Source organism: Rhea americana, unplaced genomic scaffold (assembly GCF_003343005.1).
Source record: "Rhea americana isolate MKP2758 unplaced genomic scaffold, rheAme1 scaffold_5, whole genome shotgun sequence".
In the NCBI taxonomy this organism is placed as follows: domain Eukaryota; kingdom Metazoa; phylum Chordata; class Aves; order Rheiformes; family Rheidae; genus Rhea; species Rhea americana.
Window position 1 is genome coordinate 6,800,387 of NW_028186645.1, and position 16,636 is coordinate 6,817,022.

At 42.2% G+C, this 16,636-nt stretch overlaps 1 protein-coding gene across 1 annotated transcript in view; it reads right to left on the minus strand.

The window, feature by feature from the left end:
* The window catches only part of SLC24A4 (solute carrier family 24 member 4), a 94,343-nt gene extending 78,493 nt beyond the window's left edge, over positions 1-15,850 (minus strand). Inside the window, exons 1-2 of the mRNA XM_085317532.1 lie at positions 15,694-15,850; positions 13,226-13,336 (exon numbers count right to left, since the gene is read on the minus strand). Coding sequence (XP_085173658.1) covers positions 13,226-13,336; positions 15,694-15,850 — 268 coding nt within the window. The remainder of the gene's footprint in view (positions 1-13,225; positions 13,337-15,693) is intronic.
* Positions 15,851-16,636: the final 786 nt, after the last annotated feature.

Here is a 16,636-nt window from a genome sequence, read left to right on the forward strand (position 1 = left end):
ATTTGTTCACTTATGAGAAAATACTGCTGCTCTTTTAGCCTGAAAGCAACAGAGAGCTTCATTTTATTCTTGGTATGGCAAAGGGATATGATCTTTTTATAGAGTCCCTCTCACATAGCAGGCCCCAACCTATTTTCCATCCACCAGCAAACATTGCCTCAATAGAGGAACCATCAATGCAGCTGAGACATGCGATATCTCTAGCCACTACTTTCCATCTCTCTCAGGATCCAGATTCTTGCCTCCAGCCTGAAAACCACTTAAAGGCATCTCCAGTTGCTATGGGCAGCAGCCATAGTTCTGTCCCAGGGATGTGGCAGCCATGCTTCTCCTCACCTCGTCTGGGAGCAACTGGAAAGATCTACATGCTCCGGGGTTCCTCCTGACCTAGCATGGGTCCCTTTTTCTCTAAGTAGATAAGAAGAAGGGGAAATGATAATCACTCTGTAACGCAGAATTCAGCTATCTGTTACAATAAGCTGAGGAGGCAAGTTGGATACTTCACTGACAACCTCTAGGTATCATTGTAAATCAAAAACATTCAGCATATTGAGGTACTGGGCATACTCTCATCCATTTCTACTGGTAACTAGTCTTTGTGCCTGCTTCTGTTAGACTTTTTAAAACCATATAGAAAAAGATTTCTGTTGTGAAAAGTTACATTTCTCATGAAAAAGTACAACAGAGGGGTGGAGTGACTATGAGCTGATCAGGAAGCAGGGCAGAGAGGCTGCCCTCACAGCAGCAAAACCTCACTATTCAGTGAACTTACTGTAGGTACAATTTATGATTAAAAGAAAAAAAGCCACAGATTTACTAATGACTCTCTCTACAGACTTTAGGTAAATCATTTGGGACAGGCTACTTGGGAGAATTATAGGAATGCAGTCAGAGTATGTAGAGATGCAGCAAGGAAGGCTAAGGCCCAGTTGGAATTGAGTCTGGCAAGGGATGTCAAGGACAACAGGAAGGGCTTCTTCAAATACATCAGCAGCAAAAGGAGGACTAGGGAACATGTGGGCCCGCTACTGAGTGGGGCGGGGGCCCTGGCGACAAGGGATACAGAGAAGGCAGAATTACTGAATGCCTTCTTTGCTTCAGTCTGCTAAGGGCAGCCCTCAAGAATCCCAGAGCCTGGAGACGAGAGAGAGAGAGAGTCTGGAGACAGGAAGACTTTCCTTTGGTTGAGGAGGAAAGGATTAGAGACCTTCTGGGCAGGCTAGACATCCACAGATCCATGGGCCCACATGGGATGCACCCACGGGTACTGAGGGAGCTAGCGGATGTTGTTCCCAGGCCGCTCTCCATCATCTTTGAAAGRTCCTGGAGAACTGGAGAGGTGCCTGAGGACTGGAAGAAAGCCAATGTCACTCCAGTCTTCAAAAAGGGCAAGGAGGAGGACCCAGGAAACTATAGGCCAGTCAGCCTCACCTCCATCCCTGGAAAGGTGATGGAACAGCTCATCCTGGATGTCATCTCCAAGCATATGGAGGAAAAGAAGGTGATCAGGAGTAGTCAACATGGATTCACCAAGGAGAAATCCTGCTTAACCAATCTGAGRGCCTTCTACAATGGAATGACTGGCTGGGTAGGTGAGGGGAGAGCAGTGGATGTTGCGTACCTTGACTTCAGCAAGACTTTTGACACCGTCTCCCGTAACATCCTCCTACATAAGCTCGGGAAGTGTGGGTTAGATGAGTGGACAGTGAGGTGGACTGAGAACTGGCTGAAAGGCAGAGCTCAGAGGGTTCTCATCAGTGGTGTGGAGTCCAGTTAGAGGCCTGTGGCTAGTGGCATCCCCCAGGGCTCAGTACTGGGTCTCATCCTGTTCAACTTATTCATTAACGACCTGGGTGAGGGGACAGAGTGCCTTCTCACCAAATTTGCTGATGATACCAAGCTGGGAGGAGTGGCTGACACACCTGAGGGCTCTTCTGCCATTCAGAAAGACCTGGACAGGCTGGAGAGTTGGGCAGAGAGGAGCCTCCTGAGGTTCAACAAGCGCAAGTGCAGAGTCCTGCACCTAGGGAAAAATAACCCCATGCACCAGTACAAGTTGGGGGCTGACCTGCTGCAAAGCAGCTCTGCATAGAAGGACCTGGGAGTGCTGGTGGATGACAAGCTGACCATGAGCCAGCAATGGGCCCTTGTGGCTAAGAAAGCCAATGGTATCCTGGGGTGCATTAGGAAGAGTGTTGCCAGCAGGTTGAGGGAGGTGATCCCTCAGCCCTGGGGAGGCCTCATCTCGAGTACTGTGTCCTGTTCTGGGYTCCCCAGGACAAGAGAGACATGGAGCTACTGGAGAGAGTCCAGCATAGGACTACAAAGATGATCAGAGGGCTGGAGCACCTGCCCTATGAGGAATGGCTGCAAGAGCTGGGCCTCTGTAGCCTGGGGAAGAGAAGACTGAGGGGGGATCTCATCAATGTGTACAAGTACCCGAAGGGAGGGTGTCAAGGGGATGAGGACAAACTCTTTTCAGTTGCCCCATGTGACAGGACAAGAGGCAATGGGCAGAAACTGAAGCACAGGAAGTTCCRCCTGACCGTGAGGGGGAATTTCTTCAYTGTGAGAGTGACGGAGCACTGGCACAGGTTGCCCAGAGAGGTGGTGGAGTCTCCTTCTCYGGAGATATTCAAGACCTGCCTGGATGCAACCCTGTCTGACATACTCTAGGTGACCCTGCTGAGCAGGGAGGTTGGACTAGATGATCTCCAGAGGTGCCTTCCAACCTTACTGATTCTATGATTTTGTCTCTTCAAGTCTTTTTCCTCCTCTTTGCCTTGTTTATTTCTATTATGAGCTCTCTGGAACAGAAACTGCATCTCATAACAAGGACAGACAACACTATAGCTGCGTAAGGATTATCCTTACTTCCCTCCACCCTAAACTGGCAGGTGACTGAAATATGAATAATTAATGCTCTAACTCTGACTTCTTCCCAGTCTAACCAGTCCTGGCTGGCTGATTTCCTGTGATGCTATGATACTAATGGCTCACGAGGAGAGATTTGAAAAGGGAAAGAATTATGATTTTCCAGATAGTTTCTTTCTGCCCTGTGAGAAGCAGCATCAAAATAGTAAGAAAAAGCACTGGAAACCCATCTCAAAGCCTGCTGTACAGGCAAAAGCAGCAGATATAAGCCAGGAGATGCAGGGAAGGGGAAGGCTTGTGAAAAGCCTAAAAAGGTAAGAAAAAAACTCTACAATTTGAGGTCACAGAAGCCAAAGATCTTGTGCAGGATATTAAAGAGGTATAATATATTTAGGAAAAGAATGCTACCTTTGCAAAGGCATGAAAATATACTCAAAGAGAGTATTTAGTCATCACAGACTAAGGATGTTTAGAGATCTAAACCCGAAAGGTCTCACCATCCAGCAACAAATCTGTAGTGCAGAGCCTTAGCTGCTATAAACTGTCATAGCCATAATGACACAGCAGAGTTAGGGCAGCGTACATCAGTGAGGATTTGCTCTCAGAAGTTTTGAAGAAAAAAATGCCTCTGTGAGTCTTCATTTTGGGCAAGGAACTCAAAATTCAAATTACATGTTGATTCACAATAAATGGAAAGAGAAAAACAAAAACCATTTTTTTCACAGTTCAGTTTCTTTGAGCTTCTAAACATAATTTCTTCAATTTTAACTTAGCAGTCCTAAAGTTTAGAAGTTCCCCTCCATCTGTGAGTATTTACATCTTGCTATTCATATGCTTTAATACCTCTGTGTGGTAGATCCAGTCATACTACCCTCAGCCCACTGAACAAGTGACTACAGCATATGCAAGGGAGAGAGGGAAAAAAAAAAAAAAAAAAAAGTCATCCAGTGTCAGCAATCTCAGAAAGACAGACCAACAAGCAAATATGCTTGGAAATCGAACAAGCAGAGTCTAAATTATCTTCTTGCTCTCAGAAGGGATAAAGGCACCTTTGCCACTGTTCCCTTCTGTGGGTAGAGAACACCACTCTCTTAAGACTGTTAATCCAGCACCTGTCATTAACATTATACTGCTAGTTTAATGTTGTAAAAAGGGGAAAAAATGAACAAGGACATATACACATAGCCCGTGTTCTACCTGAAGTGTCTGCTCTGCTGTATTCCAACTCATCAGTATAGTCCCAGTAGGAATGAATTTGAGTCACAGTTTCTAAGGCTATTATGTTTTCTACTACAATGCCTTCAATGTCTGCCAACTTTAAAGAATAAAGGAAACCATCACTCTTTATTGCTTGAAGCTTCTGCCTTCCTGTAAAACAGCAGTGATGCCAGTTTAATTGTCAGTGCCTTCATGGAGTTCTTTCAGCAAACTAGGTGGATAACCACACCTATTCTGTAAAAAAAATCTTTGGCATTAATCAATACAGTAATAGAAATGTATAAGCAAATCATGTAACTTCTGAGTTATTCAGTAATAAGGGGATTTATCAGGAATATGAGTAGAACAAAGTGATTTACTACAATGAAACAACACACAGTGGCTAAGAGTATCTTTAAATCAGTAATTTTGACTTTTAAAACAAACAGACTCAAGAATGCCTATTTTTGGTGAAGCTTTCTAAATTGCTTTATATCTACATGGACTCATTAGTACAGTCTATCAAAATGCTCTTTCCCGATCCATGTTAAAAAGCAAAAGAAAGGAATATAAATTGCTGATGCTTTTATGTACCAAACATAAGGCTGAAAACAAGCCTTTCTGTAACTTAACCACTTTTTAGAAACCCCACTTGCTTTTTGTTCTACGCTCCTAAGCCAACCAAAAATCAAGTATCTCATTGCCTCTTTATTTCTTTTCCCTTTTTACTACTCCATCAATTTACCAGTTCCCAGGGCCCATCCTCCTTGGCCTCCAGCTTCTCCCTGGATTCTTTCATGGTTCATTATCCAGACTAACCCTCCATCCACCCATGACTTTGCATCCCTTTTTACCCATCCTCCAACTCCACTCTCCATGACTGAATAATCTGAGTTACCTACCACCCAGCTCCAACTCCAAAGTTCCTCTATCCCTCCTGCAACTTTTGGTGACCATTTCCCACCTCCAGCTGCTTCTCACAATTTACTTGTGTGCTTGTTTAGCTTTACCTGAATCTTCCACACTGTACGGTCCAGGCAAGTCTAATGAGAAACTGAGAGCACAGAGAGGACATCTCCGCTCTCCACACTGTTCTGCAACCCTCAGGGACAAATATAGATGCAGAAAATGTGGAATCTTCAGAAATACTAGCTACAGTCTTGCAGGTCTCAAAAGAATTTCCAAGCTGCTATTTGACAGTGTTTATCTAAAATCATGCAGGTGTCATAGACATAAGTGGCTCTCTGCTACCATGTTTCCAAAACCCATCTGTTTGGGTTTTTTTCGATAAACAAAGCAAAATAACTTTTTCTCTCTAGCCACGCTGTGGAAAGTAGCTTGGTTATTCTGGTCTTCATAAAAATGGCCTAAAATTCATCAGCTTCAACACACAAAAGCACTCAGATTTTTCTTTGCAATTTTCTATTAAACTAATAATCTGAAGCAGATACTCATTATTCCAGATTCAAATGTTTAAAGTTTGTCAAAATTACAAAGAACCCAAACAGGTTCTTGCAACGGGACATGTCAGATAGCCTGAAGTCAGCTACAAACCACAGCCATCTAAGAGTTGCTAATATCCATTTAAAATTTCCAGTGCAAATTTCTGTCCTTTCCTTCTACTCAGTCACTTATTTAAATCATTACACTAAGAAAAAAATTAATGCAGTGTTTTAACATCTATCAAACAACCCAGTACCTGCTAAAGAGTCTGTCCTAAGCAGACCCTAGAGCACAGATTAATGCTCACCAGGACTGATTTACAATGCCTTCTCAACCCCCATTTCCTACAATAGTAGAGCGAGCTATGATAACAACTGTACATGACAAGAAGCAAGATGGCAGCATTTTCTGTTTCAACTGCAGTACATGGCTGGGTGTCACAGACAAAAAAATGAAAAGTAGAAAAGCAAGGTGTGAAAATAGAACAGTCATGAATAAGAATCGGTAAATTTAAATAAGGATTTTATACCAATAGCAAGACTTTCTGTGTGTGGAGAATGCAGCACTAGTGAATAAGAATAGATCTAAATACATACAAACAATCTYACATTAAGGGCAAGATATTCAGCTACACCAGGTAGATCTGGATGTCCAATTCTCATTAACTTTGATTTTGAAATCCTTAGTTCAGGAGTTGTTCAAATATATTGCAAGTGAAATGTAATTCATTTCGTTTCCATAGCAAATTATAGGGTCATAGGAAAATTCAGGTTGGAAAGGCCCTTAGGAAGTCATTTTAGTCCAACTTCCTGCTCAAGCATCATCTTTTTGTAAGCCTAGACTGGAATGGACATGAGATGTCTAGATTTGATTCTTTGTTCCGCTGCAGATTTCCTCTTTGAATTTGCTAGTAACTTACATGCTGTTGTCTGCCTGAGTTGCCCTCAGTCATAGGGGAATATGTTGGAAGTGTTACTAGCTTAACATTTGGGAAAAGCTTAGGTGTTATGATCTGAAATACAAGAAAACAAATATCTAAACACAGAGCTTGGCTAATATGGAAAACTTTAGATCTTAGTCTAGCATTCCAGAGCATTCAAACATGGGCTTTTTGTCCCATTCAGAGAAAGTGAGGGCCTATGACCACAGAGGTTAGATTTGGTTCTTAAGCTGCTACATTTCAGAGACTGTAGTTTTGTTTCAAGTCCCTTTCTTGATTTCAGAGCAAAGATTTGTCTCGTAAAAATTCTTATCTACAGTGTGCTTCAACTGGACAAACAAACTGTGTGAATCTGAGTCATATAAAAAGATTTAGTTACGTAACATTTTTACTAGGTTTAAGACTATATCAAATGACATTTTTTTTGTTCCATTTGCCCCATTTACTACACCTCTAAATGACATTTTAGTCAGATACCTATTTACCATGTGTTAAGCTCCTTCTTGCAAATTTGGCACCTACACTTGGGGAAAAGGATAAATTACTCTGGAGTTTGTTTCATATTCTTAACTCTCCAGGGGATTYTGCCAGCAGGTTGAGCCAAAGCACAGAAAAATGTTTGTCTCACTTTTCTCTACTGCTTTGGATGCCAGTATTAATATACTCCTAGAAAATGAACAGCTCGGGCAGAAGACAGGTTATTTTTGAAATTTTAACTTCAAACAAAGCAATTTTCTAAACTGGTTCACAAAAAGCTAAAATGTGAACAAAACATTTTTCCCATATGACTTCTACTCATACCAACTCTTTTAATACACCCATCAATAAGCTTGGCAAACAATGTCAGAATTTCAACCTAAATTTAGGTGTGATTCCAATTATGAGACTTTGAGAGGCCAAACAAAACTTATCATTAAAGGCTTGTCATCTGCCTTCTATTAGTCCACTTAATGTGCTTTTAAATGATCACACATCTGTCTCCCCCAGAGAAACAGAAACCATCCAGCTGAGACGACAATCAATAAAGTTTACCACCCAACATCTAGAGGAACAATATTAAGTCTAGAGACATCAAAAAAATCATAAATATGGGCATATGTGCATATATGTGCACACATATTTGCTGGACACAGCACCTATGCATTACATGAATACCATATGCATATGAGCAACTTTTAAAAAAAAAAATCCTCATTTTCATTTTCTTTTAGACTGCAAGGATAGAATATTCAAGTGTGACAAATCTTCTGGGCTTTGAGGGCATAAGGCATACAAATAAAGAAACATTTCAAATCAAAACACATGCGCTATCAATAAATCTATCATATTACAACAATTGCACATTTTCTGCAGAAAGAAGAAAAGAGAAGTCTGACTGATTATGAAAGATTGGGTAGAATATTTCTAAATAACATAACACAGCTTTTGTTTGTATTACCTCAGTAAGATCACAGTTTTGCTATGCTAGATACTGCACAGATGACTAGTGGAAGAAACTGTACATCACCTTGTGTTTAACAATTTAGACCTATAATCAAACAAAAGGTTACAAAGCTGCTATTAATACTACCACCTTAAAATGGGGGTTTAATACATTTATTCCAGTTATAGAACGAAAGTTTGATCTAGGGAAGATCATTATCACATTGTTTAAAGAAAAAACACCAGCACAAAATGGCAGATTCCACCAGCAAAACAATTCTGTTTAGATCAGCATTTAATACACAGAGTTTATGATCTTATATATTAACATGCCTATGAGAATTAAGAAGAATATATAAATTCACATTGAGAATGGTGTATTTAACTAAGCACCATGTTTGTTAAATAAAGTTGATTAAATTGATGCTTCCTAGAACATTCTTCACTACAAATGCACAAGAAATAGCTTTTTTTTTAATCTGTTTTTGTAAAATTACTTTGAAAAGCCAGTCCTGTTTCCACTAATCAGTGAAAACATCATCACTGACTTCTGTAGAATACAAAAGCCCAGCACTTTTCCTATGTGGTACATTAGCAATAATGTTTAAGACTTCTGCAGTTTCTCTACTGTGCATCACATTCCCCATGAGTCCCCAAGGTCTGAATAACTAACAGTATAAAATATACACAGATTTAATGACTTTTGATTCTGACTCAGAACTCAGTTATACACATGCTGCTAGCAAACACAGTGTATTTCACTGTAAAGGACTGATTCTTTTTCCTTCACCATAAGAACATAAAGCATTGTTACAATGTGCCTTTTAATTCTAAAATAAAAGGCAGCATGGCTCAGAAAGAAATGCTGACCCCTGCCTTTTCCCCAGCCCACAGCTCATCTATACCAACTGGTAACAATGGAAGAGCACACTTGAATGAGATCACCTTTTAGTTAAAAATCAATCAATGTAGCTCACAAGCTGTCCGTGGTTGACAAACCTCTGGATAGAAAACCCCACAAAATTCTTCCAGTTCAAAGTAGCCCACTGATGGGTGTCAGAAGACTATAACAAAAATATATTCTGATATATTTCTAATTTACAGCAAAACATTTAAATGTTCTCACTACTATATACATGGATTACTTGAAAATATTCACAACAGGAAGCACTCCAGATCAATTACTCCAACAGACTAACATGACCCGCTGGAGTCATATGGTTAGACACTGCCTACCTGGTAGATACACCATACCGTGCAATCACCTCTGCTTTTAATTGCTCTTGAAATGTTACTTGAGTGCTGGAGAATATGGAGATCGTGGGAACATTCTGAAACAAGAGGCAAGCCATAGGAGTAGAAAAGCTATAAATCACTCTTGCTGGGCAGATGGCACTGCAAGCTAGCGAGCTGTCAACAGATGGAAGTGAGAGTTTGGATAAGGCAAAAAAAAACTGGTTGCAAAATAATGAGATCTGTTAAGATGTTAATGACCACTAACCCTTTCTGATCATTTTGCTTTAAACTGCAGTTAGATCACCCCCCTCCTCCAATAGAAATTTACCCAGGAAGAATTTTCAGAGCTGTGAAGAAAAAAAGGTTTGGTTTACCTCAAGCTAAGCACAGCAGCCATCCAGAGAGGGTAATGGAGCTACTCAACATGAAATGAACAGAAGATTCATAATTCAGAAATCTCAGGCTCTCATGAAATTTTTGAAGTCTAGAGTCTTCTGTATACAATCTATAAATCTCCAGCGYGGCTCTACAACAACTTGCCTCTTTGCATGGCACAGGCACTTCCAACAAAGGGACAATTGCAAGCCAGGAAGCATCTTTTACTGGAAGACTGCTACAGGACACACTAACTTTGGTGAGAACTTGGTCTTAGTCCAGACTAGATGCAAGGTTGGCTTGGTGCTCACAAACACTCCACCTCCTTCCAGCTGACCTACAGGTCCTTTGCTTCCTATATGGAATAGGTGGTATCTTGATGTCCTTATGACTGCGAAATAGTTACTATCAGAAAAAATGGCAGCAACCTTTAACACATTCATGAATATCAGCCCCTCTAACCTCCAGTGTTAGACAAATCTTTCCATCTAGCTCTCTACTACTAGGAAATAAACTACTTCTTTTTCTTTTTTCCTTTTTCTAAATAATATTTTTCTTTGTCACAGCCTCAGGGTTCTTCTTTATAAGTGACATTACCAAGAATTCAATTTTTTTTCCTATTCTGATACAATGGCCCTAGAAGGGTTAATATTGTTTTCAGAAGAACACAATACAAAATGATCTACTTCTGTAAAAGAGGCAAGCTCAGACAATGTAGGCTCCTCCACTCTTTCTAGAAGCTTGCAAGATTTTCCCCCCAAGATRTATTGCCATGGGTGAGCTCTTATCACTACTGTCATGGACTGCAGGATTCTCATGGTCCTATAAATCTCTAAAGCTGCAAATTCTGACAACTGGGAATTTTTTAAAAAAATCTGCATGCACGAAAAAGGAGATGAGGTGGTAAATAAATTAACTTCATTGAAAGCCTTTGGGAAAAGGGAAGTAAAACTGCAGACTTGTGTGGGAAGCTAATAAAGTTGGAGCACTGCAACGACAGAAAGGACTAACAGGCTCTCAGCAAAAACTTGCATTCCCCAAGGTGTTATGAAGTCCTTGTATCCTAAACACACTTACAGGATCCAAGATCCACATAAGGAAACTGCTATGTACCATATACATACACATGCCCTTAGTAAGTTAGTAAGTTAAGTAAGTTTAGTAAGTTAAGTTAGTAAGGGCCTTAGTAAGGCCCTTAGTGCTTCAAGCAGATACAGAAATGACATAGAATAATAAGCATATTCCATAATGGAGTCTACCCAGAGCACCTAAGTATTAATATAGCATATATACATACTAACAATCTGTTATTAAGATATAAAAGCCAATCACCAAAAATAAGGTCTAGTCATTTAAAACAWGTGACAATACATATCCAAGATTTCCTTTAAACTCAGGAGGATGTTTTCTGGGGTAAGCGCATAAGTGAAAGCTCACACGTTCCAAGGGAAAAACCATACTTTCTCACCAAATTCCTGTGTGATCTTGATCAGATCTCTCAGCGTTTCCTGTCACTATTAACCCTAGATGTAGTTAGGGGGGTTACACTAGCTAAACATCTCTTGGAGATGATGTGCTACTTGCTCCTTTTTGATCCAGTTTAGGTCACTATACCTTCTTCACGTTACAATACAGATCTCAATCTCCAAAAAGCAGAAAGGAACCAAAAAAAACCCTACAATTGGCTATTATTAAGCAATAATGATCACTGGTTCTTACAAACGCATTCCTGTTCAACAAGCATCAGTTTCAGATACTTTCAAGTGTTCTCTGTACTTGCAGCTGTCTATCTTTTATCTAGCCATTCATGCAGCATCTGTTATCTACCCTTAGCTATAAAAGATCCAGAAAGATAAGTTGCATTTCAGTATAGAATAACAGGAAGTGAATAAAAAGGCTACCATTGCAATACTGTGATACATTTCATCAGTAAACCTGTGTTCTAACTTAAAGTAACATCTTTTAAAAATAAAGGTTAATTCCAGCACTGTGGCTAGAAGTCACGAATTAAATGCAAGTTTCATGATATTTTTCTTAAAGCCTCAGCATGCTGAAGCTTCTGCAGGTTCAGCCCTTGTGGTAACAGAGAAAAGCATACCTCAAAGATTCAAATTTCAGAAACCAAATCAAAACGACCCAGCTGTATTTATTTATTTAATCCAATGATTTTTAAACTAATCTTACAATTTTGGAGGAGGAGAGGAAGCCAGCTCATTTGTTTTAAATATCTGGGGAAGTCAGCATTGATCAAGGTACTCCAATGCATACATAAGCATATTGAAAATGTTCTCCCTTGGCAGTTTTATCATATTAGTGTAAATAAGTTCCCATTCATCCTGAATGGGAATTCCCACCAAAAACTTTGAGAAGTAACTTTCTGATCCAAACGCTATGATTTTGTGCTTTCTGTTGGCTCGGTTCTGCATGTGCGTGTGTGTGCGTGTTTATACATGATCATATTGATGCATCCAAACACATGGAGAAAAACAAAAGAGGAGTGGGAAAGAACAGTATTTTCTGATTAATCATCAGAATAATTACATCCTTCCAAAAGGTTGTTTGCTTTTTATTTCTTCTCTGCGAACAACTCTGATGGATAAACCAACAGTATCATAGGGTTACAGGTCCAAACAACAGCAAACTAACTCAGAACAACTTCTTAACAGAAGTATACAGAAGTCCAATTTAGGAGTATAGATGTCCTGGGCATCAAGGCAATTAAATTTAAACTTTTGGACCCTGCATACTTTGAGCAAAGTTCTTCCATTCCACACTCAAACTCACAAGCACAATAGTGATAGAAATCTATGTAATAGGCATCTCACTGCTACAACACATAACTGAAAGGAGGGAGCACTGTTCCAAACTCCTCTACTGCCTTGGGGCTGGCAGCATCCCAGAACTCATGCTGTCATTGTTTGCAAGAAGGTACAGACTCTGCTGTCATCCCCTGGTTGATCAAAGAGTCATATTGTAAAAAGAAAAAAAAAACTCTGAACTTTAATTTAATTTGGCTGGTGCCATTGGCAAAATGCCTCATCTCCCACACACCATAAACCACCAAGAGGCAAGGATAGAGAGGAAGGAAACACACTGGAAAGACAGATGGCAAGATGAAAGCATCGTGGACTAACGCTCATATTAAAAGGCATCATCCGTCCTTGCCCACAGTCAATTACTATCCTCTGGTCAGGATGCAAATCTTGAAATGAATTCCAGGGTTTTCACATCAATTACCTCACCATCATCTTCCATAAAATATAAAGTCATACTCTGAATTCATAGCAAACTGTGTATTCAGCAAAAAAACATAGTAAAAACTAGTTAAGTCTGTAATGGTAATGAACGCAATACTATGCTCAGTGGTATCTCAAACACTGTATTTTTAGCTACCCAGGGTTTCAAGAAGAGTGCACCTCTCATTTCTACTGTAGTAAACATAGCCTCAGATATAGAGAAGCAATCACCAAAAGAAAAGAAACTTGCGCAATTGAATTGTCAGCTCAAGCCTCATAATGACCCCAGAACATAATTATGTCCAAATATTAACTTCTACCTTTGGTAGAAAAAGTCATTGCATTCCATAGCATTGTAAATCTTCTTTCTGCATGGTACAGTCTTAATTTCTCATAATTTTGACACTTTTATGTTTACCCTAACACATCACTGCAACTTGATCATGACTGCACAGTGCAAGACATCTCAATAATAAGAGATCATGAAGTTTTCCCATCTTACCTGGCTCTGTACAATTCTTTCTTTCATGTGTCCCATTAGGTGATGCCATCAATCTTCTATTCCTCCATACTTCTGACAAAACGTGTCTGTCTGCAACAGCTGATTCTCGGCCTATATTAAATAGAAAGGGGTTATGTTCTCTCTCAGAAGGTATCATCTTAACTGGATTACATGCCCCTACTAGCCAGGAACACTGACAGACTACTGGTATGAACACAGCAAAATGAAAGTCTGACTCTGACACACACAACATACTAAGTGCACCTAGCTACAAAGGGTGAAACTAGTTGTGAAGGTGCAGTATGACAGCTATCGGCACGTTCTGGCTACCAGAGTACCTGGTTGCAGCCCCTGACAGACAAATCTTCAGAAAACACATGCTAAAACATGCACTGTTGAATCTCAGGCCTTGCTGCCACTCTAGATGAACTACCCCAGATATGCTGACATGCTCAACAATCACACTTTCATTTAGACATTCACATCATTGATTTCCCAAGAGTAAAGATGCATGTAAACAAATTTCAGCTATATTATGATTTAATCTGAATCTAGGGATGGGTCTTGTCAGTATTGGGTATATTTGCTTATATCAATCTTTGCATAACTTGTGGACTCTCACAATGCAGTTATTTTTAATATTCCTCAACAAGTCTCAGAGAAAAACTTCTTTACAGGTCAATGGAGCTTTTGCCTAACCCAGTATTCCAGGAGCAGCCTCAATGGAACTTACTGAATATGGTACATAAGGGGCATTTGTAATAATGCAGGATATGCAATTATACTACTTAAAGAAAAATAGACCCCCTTAATTAAATCACTTCAATCTCAACTCTACCTATTTCAAATGAACATCTAATAATAAAACTTCTTCAGCAACTGACCTCAAAATTTATATTCAGTCATCATGTAATATTTGTGCTTTGCTACAGTGACTCTTGGAAAAAAAAAACTAGCTTGGAAGTTAGTTTGGTTAGTGTCATAGCTCAAATGTTCTGCTGCCACCACTATAGGAAACATAGAGAATAGATGGCCAGTGTTTATGGATACAATGTAGCATAAATTAGCAAGCCAAAAAAAAAAAAAAAAAAAAAACCTACCTGATACAGCATACCATCGAAAATTAGGTTATAGGAGATTTAGTTGATAACCCAAGAGATTAAAAAAGATAACTTTCATAAGTCATGACATTTCTGATGCAGACCCCAAAAAGTTCTGGAAAGTCTTTATCTGCAGCAAAAAAGCTCATACCACGTAAACACAATCACATCTCAAATCAGTTGTTTTCATAAATCAGTAAGTTTATGAATATAACTAGCTGGTGCAAGAAAAAAAAATCAAAGGCATAACAAATGCTTCTGAATGAAGGAAATAATAATATATTCTAAAACCACACGTAAAAAATAGTTTCAAAGTTCTGAGGTGAACAAAATGGTACTGTGATGTATAATACTAAATCCTTACATGGATGGTTTGTTCTCATACTAGATTTATTTCAAACATCACAAGTAATGATTTGAACACAAGAGCTATAGAAAGTGCGAGTTCTGTGAGATTTTCTTTTAAACACATCTTTTAACTTCATCTTTAATTTAAGAAGGAGAAGACCCATCCTAATCCTTCTGACACCTGATGGTCTTACACTAAACGGCATGGTAGGAACTAGGCTTAGTTCGTTTTTGTTCTTGAGGAATGCTGGCAATGCTTTCTAGAGACCCATATGGCGTCCACAAGCTCAGGCTTCATACACATGAGGGATACAAGCAGCTTGAAGGAAAAGGGCTTAAAATTGCACACTTGGACCCCAAACTGTGCTAGCAGGCATTAAACAAATGAACTGGACGGACATAGCTGATTATAAATGCATCAGTTAACAAACAAGGCACTTGCACAAAAGATGCAACAAACTGTATACAACATGAGATGAACACTGTTCCTTGTCTAAAATATAATTTTTTTGTCAAATCCACGCTGTCACTTAAGGCGTTTTGGAGGAAGAAGATGAAGAAAATAAATAGTTTTAGTTGGTGGAGGTTTTCGACTGCAGGTAACCCGGAGTTGCAGGTGGGACCAGAAGCGATCATCCCTGGCTCTACTGCAGCGGCAGCGGGAAGATACTCCGGCACCGCTACAGGCGTGCAAATGCCGCGTGTCTCCCATTCCCTCCCGACTCGAAGCCCCTCCGAGAGACCGCGGGGGGCGTCGCCAGAGCTGCCTCGGCGCTGGAGAGCTCCTGGGCGCCAGCGACGCGAGGCCACCGCGCTGCAGACCCGCACCTGCCCGGCGTGGGGGTTTCGCCTGAGGAACCCTCGCTGCTTCCCCGCCTCGCCTGCCTGCAGGCGTATTTCCACGGAGAAACTCAAAAGGGGAACAACGCTTGACCGCGGCACTCTCGCTCTTCAGCCCCGCGGGACGGCAGCCCGGCCGCTCACCCCCGGGCCGCCGGTCCCGCCGCCACGGCTACTCACCCAGTCTGGAAAGCAGGCTGGACATGCACCACACGAAGAAGAGGATGGCGCAGATGAAGCCCAGCTGCTGCAGCAGCATCTCCCGCCTCTTGCGAACTTTCCTCAGCGTTAGCAGCATGGTCTTCGGGGAGGCGAGCGGCGCCTCGTCCAGCCCCATGCGGCGCGGGCGCTGAGGGGCGGCGAGCAGGCGGGCGCCGCAGGTCGGTCGGTTCGTCTGAAAGCGGGGCTCACTCCCGGCGGCTTCCCGCGGACGGCTCCATGTCAGGCGGGCTGCAGCGCGGAAGAGAAACCGGTGCCCGGCAGCTCAGGTCGGCGGCAGCGATGCGGGTGGGAGGCGGGCGGGGAAGGCGGCGGCGGCGGACGGGAGCAGGCGGCCGAGGCGGCGCTCTCAGGGGCCGGGCTGAGCCCCGCGCCCCGCACGCACCATGGCCGGCAGCGGAGGAAGCGGCGCGGCAGCGCCCGGCTCTCCTCTGGCAGCAGCCGCCCCCTCTCGCCGCCGCACAGCGTGCCGCGGGACGCGAGTCAGCGCCGAAGGACGGCGGCATCCATCCGCCCGGGCCAAGTTTAAAGTTTCGCCCCTCTTGTCCCTCCCGCTGCCAGCCGCCGCCGGCGGGCAGGCATGCCAGCCGCCGCCGCGGGAGGAACTGCCCCCTGGGCTGGCAGCGAGGCGCCGAGCGGCCCCTCAGACCGGCCGGCAGCGGCTCCCCGGGGCGCCCGGCGCGGCCCGCCCCTCTCAGGCAACTTTCTGGGCGCTCCCCCAGCGCCCATGGCAACGCGCATGTCCCCTCCCCGCCCCTCCCCCACCTCTCCTGGGGGGATTAACCGGACAAATTAATCCTTGCCCCTAAACGGCGCGGGAATTATCCGCTCTCCGTGCCGCGCTTGGCCGGGCTGCCCGTGCGAGGAGGGCAGCGGGCAGTGGCGGCGGCGGCGGCATGTGCCG